General features: G+C 36.8%; 1 protein-coding gene across 3 annotated transcripts in view; it reads left to right on the forward strand.

The window, feature by feature from the left end:
• VAV3 (vav guanine nucleotide exchange factor 3) overlaps positions 1-13665 on the forward strand; it is a 432801-nt gene that overhangs the window by 211721 nt on the left and 207415 nt on the right. For all 3 annotated transcript variants that reach the window (XM_059885057.1, XM_002686162.6, XM_024990050.2), the window contains exons 8-11: positions 1479-1582; positions 3211-3310; positions 8891-8986; positions 12373-12441. In XM_059885057.1, the coding sequence (XP_059741040.1) occupies positions 1479-1582; positions 3211-3310; positions 8891-8986; positions 12373-12441 (369 nt within the window). The remainder of the gene's footprint in view (positions 1-1478; positions 1583-3210; positions 3311-8890; positions 8987-12372; positions 12442-13665) is intronic.

Consider the following 13665-nt stretch of genomic DNA (forward strand, 5'->3'; position numbering starts at 1 on the left):
GGGTGGGGTGATTTGAGAGAATAGCACTGAAACATGTATATTATCATATGTGAAACAGATTGCCAGTCCAGGTTCAATGCATGAGACAGGGTGCTCAGGGCTGGTGCACTGGGATGACCCTGAGGGATGGGATGGGGAGGAAGGTGGGAGGGGATTTAGGATGAGGAATACATGTACACCTGTGGCAGATTCATGTCAATGTATGGCAAAACCAATACAATATTGTATAGTAATTAGCCTCCATCTAAAATAAATAAATAATAAAAAAAGAGAAAACAGATAACCAACAAGGACCTACTGTATAGCACAGAGAACTATATTCAGTATTTTGGGATAATCTGTAAGGGAAAAGAATCTGTAAAAGAATATATATACGTGTGTGTGTGTGTGTGTGTATGTATAACTGAATCACTGTGCTATATACCTAAAGCTAACACAACATTGTAAATCAACTATACTTCAATAAAAAATAAATTAACAAAAAAACCAAGCCACACATTCTAGGAAGATAAGTATCAAACCAGTTATACGCAGTCAACAGAACTTAGGACCTGTTTGACAGTCCTTACTCTAATGGCTTTTCCATGCTCCTCAAAAAAGTGATAGAGGAAAAAAAATAGTGATGAGACCAACATATTTGTGCTATACTTATACCTGCTGAGGAAAGGTATGCCCTGCAGTCAATGTATGCTGCAGGCTACATGGGAAGAGGTGGTGGGAGAATTGACACTTTGACTTGAATCTCGTTTCCCAGCTGTGGTATGCATTTTACCGTCTAACTGAAAATGACTTGCTTATCAGGAAAAATGTGAAATTCTTGAGTTTTGAGTTGCCCTATTAAACGGCCTACTACAATGTATTTGCTGCTTATTTATGCCATTAGCTGTCTGGTTTCAAGTAATTTAGTCTGATGATTGTTAGCTTAGCTCCAGGACACCACTAATTGACACAAGTACAAATCTACATTTTCATGTCCCAAGGACATGAATCATTACTTTATCCTGTCAATAAAACATTAAGCATTTGGATAGTTTTATTTAAAATTTTAAAGTGATTATAAAATGAAAATGAACTGTACATATTTTAATACAAGGAATAAATTACCCTTTAATAACTAGTGAGATAATTTCTCTTTCCACAGGACACTGACATTTTGAGTCAGATCTGAAATGGCTATTTCCCATGTACATGGCCTCTCTCTTCTCTCCCTCTCTCCTTCCCTTCCCCTCTCCTCTTCTCCTGCCCTCCTTACCTTTCCGTTTCCCCTTCTCTTTTCTTCCTCTTCTCTCTCCCCTCCCTTTTCTTCCCCTCCTCTTCTTCCTCTTTTTACTGATGGGAGCAGGTTTATATATTGAGGGCATTCAGCATATCCTTGAGTGGCAAGTCTGGCAACAATAGGGATGCTGGGCTCCAGGTGATGGTTTGTTTTTTTTTGGTTCTGATTCCTAATTTCTCTTGCTGTTGTTTTCTTTTCTAAGGAACTTGTGAAAGTTCATCGGAACCTAATGCAAGAGATTCATGATTCCATTGTGAATAAAAATGACCAGAACTTGTATCAAGTTTTCATTAACTACAAGGAAAGGTAACTTTTGGGTTTTAAACTTCGTGGCTATTAGTTTGTAATTACAGTCAGGGTTAGTATTAAAGTTTCTCATAAATAGCTGTAAATATGGTTCATTAAGAGACTATGTGCAAAGTAATTAGAACATGGGACAGTTAATCTCAGGGTGGTGGTTGAGCTCTCTCTCTATATACCAGGAAAAAAGAAAAAGAAAAAAAGAGTTCAAGTTTTGCACTGAAAACCAGAAAGTGTAGGTTCTTGTACACACCTATCACTCTTGAGTCCTCTACATAGACTTCAGGAGGTCATCTTAACTCTCTGAGCCTCCTTTTCTTAGTCCGTAAATGTTAGGGGTACATTAGTTGGTACTTATTGCTTTTTCCAACTCTAATAGCTTATAATTCTCTATTTTGGAGTATTAGATTCACAGGCAAAACCAATTTCTCTTTCGGAGTTTGAAAAAAATCTTCTGAGCAATTCACATGAATTAGAAGTACCAAGGAATTTTGCTTAAAATATAACACTCTCTTTTTAAATCAAGCCCTATAGTTCATAGTACCCAGAAGTGGCTAATTAACTGCTTTGCATCAACATTAGATAAATATTAATGTGGTATTTTTTTCCACCAGAGAGCTACAAGAAACAATAAATTAACCAGACTCTCTGCAAAAATTGGTGTCACTCCAGAGATACCCTTCCTGAAGTAGACTCAGACCCCATGCAGTATGAATGGTCTCCTACCCAGCACAGCTCAGGCCTCGCATTCCCACTTTTCAGATAATGTATTTTTCTTAATTAAAAAGTGGGAAGGAGTAGGAAGTTTATTAATGAGTGGAGCTTTAACTAGTGATTACAGTGAGATTGTAGTAGAAAATAAAACTGTTCCTAAGTGAGCATAAACAGTGTAAAAGTTGATCTCTAATAGAAACTTGAACAGAAACTTTAATTTTGTTTTTGATGTATATATGTACTCCAATAGTGTGTGTGTGTGCATGCTAAGGGTCTGACTCTCTGCAACCCCATGGGCTGCAGCCCTCCAGGCTCCTCTGTCCATGGAATTCTCCAGACAAGAATACTGGAGTGGATTCCCATTTGCTACTTTAGGAGATCTTCCTGACCAGGGATAGAACCTGAATCTCTTGTGTCTCCTGCATTGGCAGGCAGTTTCTTCACCACTAGCACACCTGGCAAGCCCACTCCAACAATATGAACAGTCATTAAGTTTGATTGTAAAATCCACCTGCTATGACAATTGTACATGGAATCAATTCCATTCAAATTTGGAAATTAAAAATAGTCACTTTTAATACCATAAATATGAGTGACCCTAATTCTGGGACTGTATGTGTGCACGTGCTCAGTCACTAAGTTGTGTCTGACTCTTTGTGACCCCATGGACTTAGCCCGCAGGCTCATCTGTCCATAGGATTTTCTAGGTAAGAATGCTGTGAGTGTGGTGTGTGTTCAACAAAACGAGAAAACTGAGGTTCTGAGCAATCTGTCCAGGGTTACCTAGAAAGTAAGAAGTGCAGGGTGAGTGAGATTTGCTTTGGTTATAGGTAACTGTGGATTTAAGTAGATGGATTTCCTCTTCTACTTTAATCTTGCCTTTTTGTCCTCAGCTTCCTTTCTCTATCTTTTCCTTTCAGGTTGGTTATTTACGGGCAGTACTGCAGTGGCGTGGAGTCGGCCATCTCTAGTTTAGACTACATTTCTAAGACAAAAGAGGATGTCAGACTGAAATTAGAGGTGCCTGTTTATTTTTTGTTTGTATGTGTCATAGAGTAATATAAACTATAACAATATATTTCTTCTCGTGATCATTGCAACTGTAAATTTCCATGAATTCTAAGTGTGATTTCATAAAATATTAGATAGCCCTCTAAAATAATAATGTGGCAGTAATAATAACAGTAGTAACATAGATTTATGGCTTTTTTATATGGATTATCTCATTAGGCCCTCATGACTGTCAGATACATACAATTAATTTTCTTATCTTATGAATAAGGAAGCCAAGGTTCAGAGAGATTATGAGTAATTTACCCAAGGAAGTAAAAGGTACAGGGTGAGTAAGATATATGTGAGATAATCTATACATAGATTTAAATTGTTTATTAAAAATATAAGATATTTATGGGCAGGTGTATAAAAAGGGCATGGATATTGCCCATAAGAAGTAAGACAAGACACATACACATATGGTGAGATTAAGTAGTAAGCACTCTTTGCCAGGGCTCCATGAGTAAGACTGAGTAATTACTTCAGTATGGTTAGACTATAGAAGATTTATCTAAAGAGGTGGCATTTGAATTAGGTCACTAATGAATGGGGTAGGTCTTGATAGGTGAGATTCCTTGTAGAGAATTCTGTAAGAATTGGTATGTCTTGACCAGAAGAGTCAGGAAAGGTTGAGAAATGGCAAGTAGATCAGTATGAACAAAGCACCTGGTAATAATGGAAAATAAGTCTGGAAACTGTGTTGTCATTTTTTTTTTTTTGTACATCTTTTTTTCCCCCATAAGAAGGATTTGCAATTTCAAAAAACTTTTGAAAAATGATTATTTCTGTGTTATATGAATTGTCATTTCAAATATATTATCCATATGTTTGGATCTTCTTAAAGTTCAGGTAGAGATGTATAATCCATTCTTGGGTGACTGTGGGTGGCTTGGTTGGCCCTCTCATACCCTCCTTGCTGCTGATTGTTGGGTTTAACCACAAGGTCAGGTGATAAACAAGGAAAAACAGAGGATTTTCAAATGAGAGCCCCTTCACTGTTGGGCATATCTGGTCTGATTTCCTAACTCATAATTCCCACAAAGGGGAGCTATTGGTGAGAAACTTTGCACATCAACAGGCTACCAGGTAACTGTACTAATTTTATATCATAGATCCTTTCTTACCTCTTACAATCCCTTGATGATGTGGATCTTGTGTTTGGAGATGTTTTGAGTCACCACTGAATGACATCCTTACCACCTTATTAGCTCAAAGGGCTTCTGCTCCTCTTTTTTTTTAAAATTTTTTTATTATTATTATTATTTTTACTTTACAATATTGTATTGGTTTTGCCATACATTAACATGCATCCGCCTTGGGTGAACACGTGTTCCCCATCCTGAACCCCTCTCCCACCTCCCTCCCCATACCATCCCTCTGGGTCATCCCAGTGCACCAGAGCACCGAGCCTCATAAGTTTAAAACTGTAGGACATCTTGAGTCAAATTAAAATATGATGGTCAAGTTAAAACTTTACAACTTACACAGTGATTACCTAATGAAGCTACCATTAAGGCAGTATTTTTAAAATAAAGATACATAATTTTCATTCAAGAGAAGAGTCAGCAAGTGGACAATCAAACCTTCATTATATTCTCAACATTATTTTTGAATGTTACTCTCCCTTCTTTTCAGAGTCACTGTCAAAATCCTGCCCAATAAGCACACCTTCAATCTCTAGAGTTATAGTTTCTATAGTCATTGTAAATCTTAGGGAAAGAGAGACCCTCAGACTGAGTTTGAAGGCTGAGTGTGAGGTGATGCTGGTTGTCTTTTCCCCAGCTGAAATGCCCCTATTTCTAACCATGGGCCTGATTTGGAAATATTTAATCAAATACTTACTATAAGCCTTCAAAACATAGTCTTTGCTAAAACAGTCTTCTGCAAGTCCCAGCATGGGAGCGAGAAAGCTCCTTTATAATTGGTTTCTTTGTGCCTCCCTCATGTTTTCTGTTTTGTGGTTATTTTTATTCTTGATGATTTCTGCCTTTTTTCACCCTTATTGTAGAACCAAAGTAACATGGGGTGAAGGGTAATGGAGTCCCATTACCTTGCTCTAAAAGGTAGCTCGTCCCTATTCCAATTTCTTTTCTATTAGGATTAAGAGTTGAGGCCAAGCACTTGACTGGATGTTGTGGAAGAATCATTTCTACCCTTTATTTACTTTCAATACTAATAAACATTTTACCTTTATGGGGTCTCAGCCCCCCAACTGTAGTTAATGCCAGCAGTGTTAGATTCTTTACTTCTTGAGCCTATAACTTAGAACTTGAATTAATTTTACCTCAAAAGTTTTAAACTGATTTCCATACATAAAGTGAATTTTAAATGTATATCATTTTCATTCTTAACACTGTGTTAAGATGGCATAACATAACAAGTGTAAGATACAACCTCAGTTTCCAAGGAACTTAAAATGCAGCTGGCAAAATGAGACCCATTCATTACAATAATATTAGCAGTTTGACCTCCTGTTTGAGACTTATGATCCAGAACTTGTTACAAGCTATGGAAGCAAGAAATCAGTGAAACAGTTATCCATCCAGTGAACCGCAGCAATTTACAAGACATAAGCTAACATGTCAGGATGTGTCCCCAGTTCCTGCCTGAGAACTCTAGTCAAACACACAAACTCAATATGGTCATTGGAGCTACTGGTGTTTGTTTCCGTAGTCCTGATAATATATCTTCCATGTTCTGGAAAAGCTAAGTATGGGCAAAATGGAAACAAGAGTATTGTCTTGAATACAACTCCTTCCATGAACTGGAAAGTTCCTTGGTCTTGGTTATGTAATTGTCTTGGGATTTTGGACTTACTAGGTTGCTCACAAATAAAAATATTTTTATGGCACCTTGCTTTTTTTTTTTGAATGAAATCATGAATATGTGAGTGACAGTAAAATCAGAAAATCAACCTGTTCAAGGTCATACAGCCAAGAGTTGCCAAACTTGATTTAAATTCAGGCTTTGACACTACAGATTCAAAGTACTCTCCTTAAAGTTGTAGTTAACATCAAAAGAATGAGCCAGTTAATACTATTTTTCAGTAAACTTTTAAGAAAGTTGAGTGTGAGATTAAAAAAATAATATTGGCGGCTTTAAAAACTTTGAATTCAGTAGTGGGTTTATATTTTAGCAAATTTTTGGAGTCAGTCATTCGATTTAATGCATTTCAACTAACAAATTCTTAAGAGGTATAAAAATATATTCAGTGTAGTCACTCAGTTCTGACTCTTTGCGAACCCATGGTCTGCAGCATGCCAGGCCTCCCTGTCCATTGCCAACTTCCAGAGGTAGTCAAACTCATGTCCATTGAGTCGGTGATGCCATCCAACCATCTCACCCTCTGTCATCCCCTTCTCATCCTGCCTACAATCTTTCCTAGCATCAGGGTCTTTTCAAATTAGTCAGTTCTTTGTATCAGGTGGCCAAAGTATTGGAGTTTCAGCTTCAGCATCAGTCCTTCCAATGAATATTCAGGACTGATTTCCTTTAGGATGGATGGTTGGATCTCCAGTCCAAGGGACTCTCAAGAGTCTTCAACACCACAGTTCAAAAGCATCAATTCTTCGGCGCTCAGCTTTCTTCACAGTCCAACTTTCACATCCATACATGACTACTGGACAAACCATAGATTCGACTAGACAGACCTCTGTTGGCAAAGTAAGGTCTCTGCTTTTTAATAAGCTGTCTAGGTTGGTCATAGCTTTTCTTCCAAGGAGCAAGCATCTTTTAATTTCATGGCTGTAGTCACCATCTGCAGTGATGTTGGAGCCCAAAAAATTAGTCTGTCACTGTTTCCATTGTGTTCCCATCAATTTGCTATGAAGTGATGGGACCAGATGCCATGATCTTAGTTTTCTGAATGCTGAATTTTAAACCAACTTTTTCACTCTCTTCTTTCACTTTCATCAAGAGGCTCTTTACTTTTTTGCTTTCTGCCATTAGTGTGGTGTCATCTGCATATCTGAGGTTATTGATATTTCTCCTGGCAATCTTGATTCCAGCTAGTGCTTCATCCATTTCAACATTTCTTATGATGTACTCTGCATGTAAGTTAAATAAGTAGGGTGACAATATACAGCCTTGACGTACTCCTTTCCTGATTTGGAACCAGTCTGTTGTTTGTTCCATGTCCAGTTCTAACTGTTGCTTCTTGACCTGCATACAGATTTCTCAGGATGCAGGTCAGATGGTCTGGTATTCTTATCTCTTTCAGAATTTTCCACAGTTTATCATGATCCATACAGTCAAAGGCTTTGGCATAGTCAATAAAGCAAGTAGATGTTTTTCTGGAACTCTCTTGTTTTTCTGATGATCCAACAGATGTTGGCAATGATTCTACTGCCTTTTCTAAATCCAGCTTGAACATCTGGAAGATCACGGTTCATATACTGTAGAAGCCTGGCTTGGAGAATTTTGAGCATTATTTTTCTAGTGTGTGAGATGACTGCAATTGTGCGGTAGTTTGAGCATTCTTTTGCATTGCCTTTCTTTGGGATTGGAATGAAAACTGACCTTTTCCAGTCCTGTGGCCACTGCTGAGTTTGCAAATTTTCTGGCATATTGATTGAAGCACTTTCACAGCATCATCTTTTAGGATTTGAAATAGCTCAATTGGAATTCCATCACCTCCACTAGCTTTGTTCGTAGTGATGCTTCCTTCCTAAGGCCCACTTGACTTCACATTCCAGGATATCTGGCTCTAGGTGAGTGATCACACCATTGTGATTATCTGGGTTGTGAATATCTTTTTTGTATAGTTCTTCTGTGTATTCTTGCCACCTCTTCTTAATATCTTCTGCTTCTGTAAGGTCCCTACTATTTCTGTCCTTTATTGTGCCCATCTTTGAATGAAAAGTTCCCTTGATATCTCTAATTTTCTTGAAGAGATCTCTGTTCTTTCCCATTCTATTGTTTTCCTCTATTTCTTCCTGACTGAGGAAAGTGTTCTTATCGCTCCTATATAAAAATATATTAGGAAAGATATTATATATTTAATGACAATAATGAAAAGACCCACAAAGCACAGAGATAGAACAGTTTTGATTGAGACTAACACCCTAGAAGTAAAGCTCTTCAAGACGGTGGTGGATTTTGCTGGAAATTAGAGAAAGCACATGGCAGTTGGTGAGAACCAAATGAACCAAAGTCATGATGGTGGGGAAGGCACATAATGGGTCTGATGAATGCGACTTGTTCTTGATTCCTGGTCCATAGGCCTGCTTGGAGAGACTGGTGAAAGGTTAAGTGCTAAGTGGAAGAAGATGCTGAAGGACCACTAGAGAAAATAATTTCCATGTGTAGAATAGGTCTATGTATATATTCTTATTTAGAGCTGAAATGATGCAAGTTTTGTTTGTTTGTTTTGGTTTTTCTTTGATGATACTTCCTTTTTTTTAAAAAAGGGGGATCATTAAGGAAAAGAGCAAAATATTTATTGTATAATAGCAGTTTTGCTTATGGCTTTTGCATCTTTTAATGTTTGTATTATGACTTCGTTTGGTAAAACTAACAAAGTTAAATTAAAAAAATATATTTCATTAGGAATGTTCTAAAAGAGCAAACAATGGGAAATTTACTCTTCGAGATTTGCTTGTGGTTCCTATGCAGCGTGTTTTGAAGTATCACCTTCTCCTTCAGGTATGTAACTTAAAATTGTTTGTTCATTCATTAATTCAACCAAACATTAATGAAGCATCAATTATGCTCAGAAACGTGATATTTGGAGCCCTTTCCCCTTACATTTTTCAATTATGAGGATGGCTAAATGGGAAATAATAGAACAGCTGGAAAAGTTTTCCTCCTTTTGTGTGAAGGTAATTCTGTATCTTTCATAAAGCTATGTTTTATGTCTTGCAAACAGAAGTGGCTCCAAAAAATTTTTAAAATTAAAAAACACGCAAAACAAATACAAATATCCCTTCAACAACCTAGTCTTCTGTCGTTAGCAGTAATCATTGATAGAATCTCAATGTTGTGATACACTTGAGTTTTGGCAGGTTAATTGTGTTAGAACTTGGGCCTTATAACCATAAATGAAAGAGAATTGTGTCACATTCTGTGTTGCTTTCTGCTATACTAAATTATAATAAGACTACATTTATTTTGAAGTGATTCTTGTTATAACCCCAAAGCTTATGGTTTCCATGGTTAGTCCTCTAATGAGGGTGGAGAGTCTTATAAATTTAATTTGATAGCTGTACCAGGAGACTCATTAGTTCTGCTCCAAAGAAATGTCTTACTGTATTAGTCTGTCATCTCTGCTGATGCTTGTGAAATGTCATTTTAAAAAGATCTACTACCTGTATGTGAATATAATTCTGAATTTGCTGTGCTTTATACATCTTGTATATTAAATTTCTTGAACTGTAGCTGCAAAATTATTAGTCATTTCTATTTTTGTTCTACTGAGAAATCAGAAAAATTCCAACCCTGATTATTCCTTAAAAATGCATTAAAACATTTATGAGACCTAAACTCAAAGAAACTTAATCAAATTGCATTTTATGAAAAAATAATAAGGAAGACTTAGGCAGTCAGTTTCTGAGATATCATGAAACTAAAAACATATCACAGAAGAAAATGATAATTTATTTTGTAACTTTGGGATAGTCAAATATTGATTGAAGAACTTAAAAGGTACAGTTTTCAAGAAATACCTATTTTGGTCACTTAAAAGATTTTAGACATAAAAGTATAAAATATGACCATACCTTTTAGAAAATCAGCAAACTTTTTTTCCCCTTAACTTCTCTTGGGTTGTTTGATATTTTAAATTTCAAAAGTATATTTAGTTCCATGATGTTTTTTTTTAAGTAGGGAAAGTTTTATCTGGGATACCACACTTAGATAAAAATTCTAGAAATGTTTTTCCATCTCAAAATAATATAGAGTAGAATTAGTTTGTCTACTGTTTAGAAATATGTTGAGTACATGTGGTGTGAATTGAACATTTTCTACTTACTACTGTGTTTTAGTGGGTAAATAATTTTTGAAATGCCTTATGATCTGCAATCACAGATTTATAAAATTAAAATATTTTATTGTGGGATTTGAAACTTTGAAAACTTTACTTTTATTATTTAATAGAGGAAAAGCAAAAATAGAAATGAATGTAAGTGTAACAAGTTTATTATACTTAACAGATTCGATGTTTATAGGTTCTGTTTACTAGAAACACTAATGGTTTTGAATTCAGCAAAGACTTCTGAATGGCTTCCATGTTCCACATTATAGTGTGAGACTCTCAACAATATAAAACTGCCCTCCTCACACTGACAAATCTCACTGTTTAGATAGGGAAAATGAAAAGTAATTTGCCAAATACAATACAATGTGATAAGTATGTACAAAGGTGGTACAAATAAAGACCTAGTTAATTATGGCTTGAATAGAGGCCTCTGTCGTAGAAAGCTTCACAGAGGAGCTATTCTTGAGTTGAGCTTTGAAGGAAGAATAACGGTTTGACAGGTGGATTAGAGAGAAAGGGCTTTAGAGGAGAGAAAACACCATGCCTCATGGGATCAGATATTAGAACGTGTTTTGAGAATTGCAATTAATTTAGTGGCAATAGGACATAGGTTGTTTGAATGGAAGTGAGGAGAGAAGTTGAGGGAGGTTTGCAGAATTCATATATCATGAGGCATCTATGAAGAATGGATGACAGCCTGAAGCTTTTGTGGGTTTCCCAGAAGTTCAAATAACAGGATCTAACTTACATTTAGAGATTCAACTCTGATGTCAGTAGAGTGAATAGATTAGCAAGGAAATAATAGAATAGTCAATAGTGAATAGAGTAGTGAGGAAAGACTGCAAGGTGGAAGATGAAACAGAAGCCTGTTTGAAAAAGAGCAGTGACTTGAACCAAGGTAGTGGCAGTGGGGGTGGTTGCAAGGAGAAGGATAAAGTTAGCATCAACAGAACTTAGTGAGAGAGAGAGAGAGGGAAGAGTCAGGGGTACCTGTTAGGTTTTGGCTTAAGTGATAAAGGTGCCAACATTCAGTAAAATATAAACAGGAACAAGAGTAGGAATGTGGGGGAAGGTTCATTACATTTGGACATGCTAGACTTGAGGGTCTTGTGAGATACCAAGTAGAACTATTTAAAATAGGACAGTTGCGTCTGGGACTCAGGCGTGAATTCTGGATTGAGCACATTCGTTTGAGAGTGAACAGTCCCACTAGGTAGTAGGTGATGCGATGGCAATGGTTGTGATAGAATTCATAGAGTATGTAAAGTAAGAATAACAGAAGACCAAGGTGAAAATCTAAGGAAGAATAACTGATTTCTAAGGTGTAGACAAAGAAAGAAGAAACTTGAAAGACTGATGAATAGGCTGACATTTAGGATGAACTAACAAGTAACAGGATGCTGAAGCTGAAACTCCAGTACTTTGGCCACCTCATGTGAAGAGTTGACTCATTGGAAAAGACTCTGATGCTGGGAGGGATTGGGGGCAGGAGGAGAAGGGGACGACAGAGGATGAGATGGCTGGATGGCATCACCGAGTCGATAGACACGAGTTTGAGTGAACTCTGGGAGTTGGTGATGGACAGGGAGGCCTGGCGTGCCGCAGTTCATGGGGTCACAAAGAGTCAGACACGACTGAGCGACTGAACTGAACTGAACAAGTAACAGTAATAGCAGCAAACAGAAGAGCATAATGCCCTGAGACATAATAGCCATCAGAATTAAAAATAGTAATGAAGGCAAGTTTGACGATGAATGAAAAGCATCTGTCAGTTGTCAGGAGGGGATCTTTCCTAACATCTGGCAAGAGTGTCAGTGTGATAGTGGGGGATAGAATTCAACTTTGAAAGGAAAACGTTCTGACCGTCATCTCGTGTTCTTCTGATGTCTAGTTGATCTTCTTACAGTTTGAAATTTATGATGAAAACAGAGCCTGGGTATGTCAGATTTATCACTTTATGGTGCAAGTAATGATAAAACGGCTTATTTGTAAAATGTTTTCTTTAGTTTTTGTTTTAATTTGATGAAAGTAGTACTAAACCGTATCTTCCAAATAGGAGCTGGTCAAACATACCACTGATCCTATGGAGAAGGCAAATCTGAAACTGGCTCTTGATGCAATGAAGGTAAGAGGAATGCATCATTAACTTGTTTGTATTTCTCATTCTTACTGGAAAGCAGTGACTACAAACTGCTAATACATATGTATGATATGCTAATAGGAATTATAATATCTATAAGTGTTTATGTAGTTTTATTGTTAGTGGGGAGAGCTGGATATTTTTAACTGAAATTAATATCCTTGCATGGATTTAATTATTGGACAAAAACTAAAACCAAGAGGTATATTCAAATAACTTTTGTTGTTTATGAAAGCATGTTCCCTTCCATAATCACCAGGAATGATTAAATAGAAAGGTTTTATTTCACATTCTTTTTATGGCTACTGGTAGAAAACTGTTGACTTACGCAAGCAGCAGGTTAGCTAATGACTTCAGAACACTGGTGTGACTTGTTTTCCTCAAGTGAGGATGTCTGCCATGTTTATCTTCATGGATGTTGTACGTCAGTAAAGTGGATCAATCTGGGTTTCTATTTCTGGTAAATCTGAAAATTAAGAACTTTCGATACAAGTAGATAAAGGCAGACATTTTGAACATAGTGGGCAATGCATAAAACCCCAATTTCCATGCTATGCTGGACTTAGACTTTGCAAGAAATAATATTTGCCCCAATTTACAACATACCCAAGTATTTGTTCTGGAGACAAAATGCCAACATGACTCTACTCAAAGCAATGCATAATGCTTACCCGTGTCCCTGTGCAAATCTCAGTGTTAGCTCTGCTGTTTAGATGACTTGAATACCATGCCAGGAAGCAGCACACGATTATTTATTATTATTAAAAAAGAGATACCAAATTTCCAGTTTTTTTAAAGAAATCTCTTACAGAGATATTCTATGAAAAATCGGGCTTTCATTTAGAACAAAGTTAGGAACTGCTTTTTGTGTGAGTTCTGTTCCTGCTGTTGCCGATGAATATAAGAGGATAGGGGAAAAAAGAAAAAGAACCCAGAAAACAGGAAAAATCTGGAGCACCTATAATAAAAATAGCTGGTTACAGTATGGAAAAATTAGCTAATGTTTCCTCAAATATGAGAAAAGATGTTTCAAAATAGGTAAAGGCATGTGGAAAAGCAAGGCCAGCGTTGTTTGTGCTCTTTCATTCCTTTTCTCCCGCCCTGGTTTCTCTCCTCTTCTTTCCTTCCCCTTTATTAACTCTTTGAAATTGACCTGGCACCACTGACTTAATGCTCCCCAGAAGTAAGACACTTAATTGGTTACAGACA

This window comes from Bos taurus, chromosome 3, assembly GCF_002263795.3.
Source record: "Bos taurus isolate L1 Dominette 01449 registration number 42190680 breed Hereford chromosome 3, ARS-UCD2.0, whole genome shotgun sequence".
NCBI classification, from domain to species: domain Eukaryota; kingdom Metazoa; phylum Chordata; class Mammalia; order Artiodactyla; family Bovidae; genus Bos; species Bos taurus.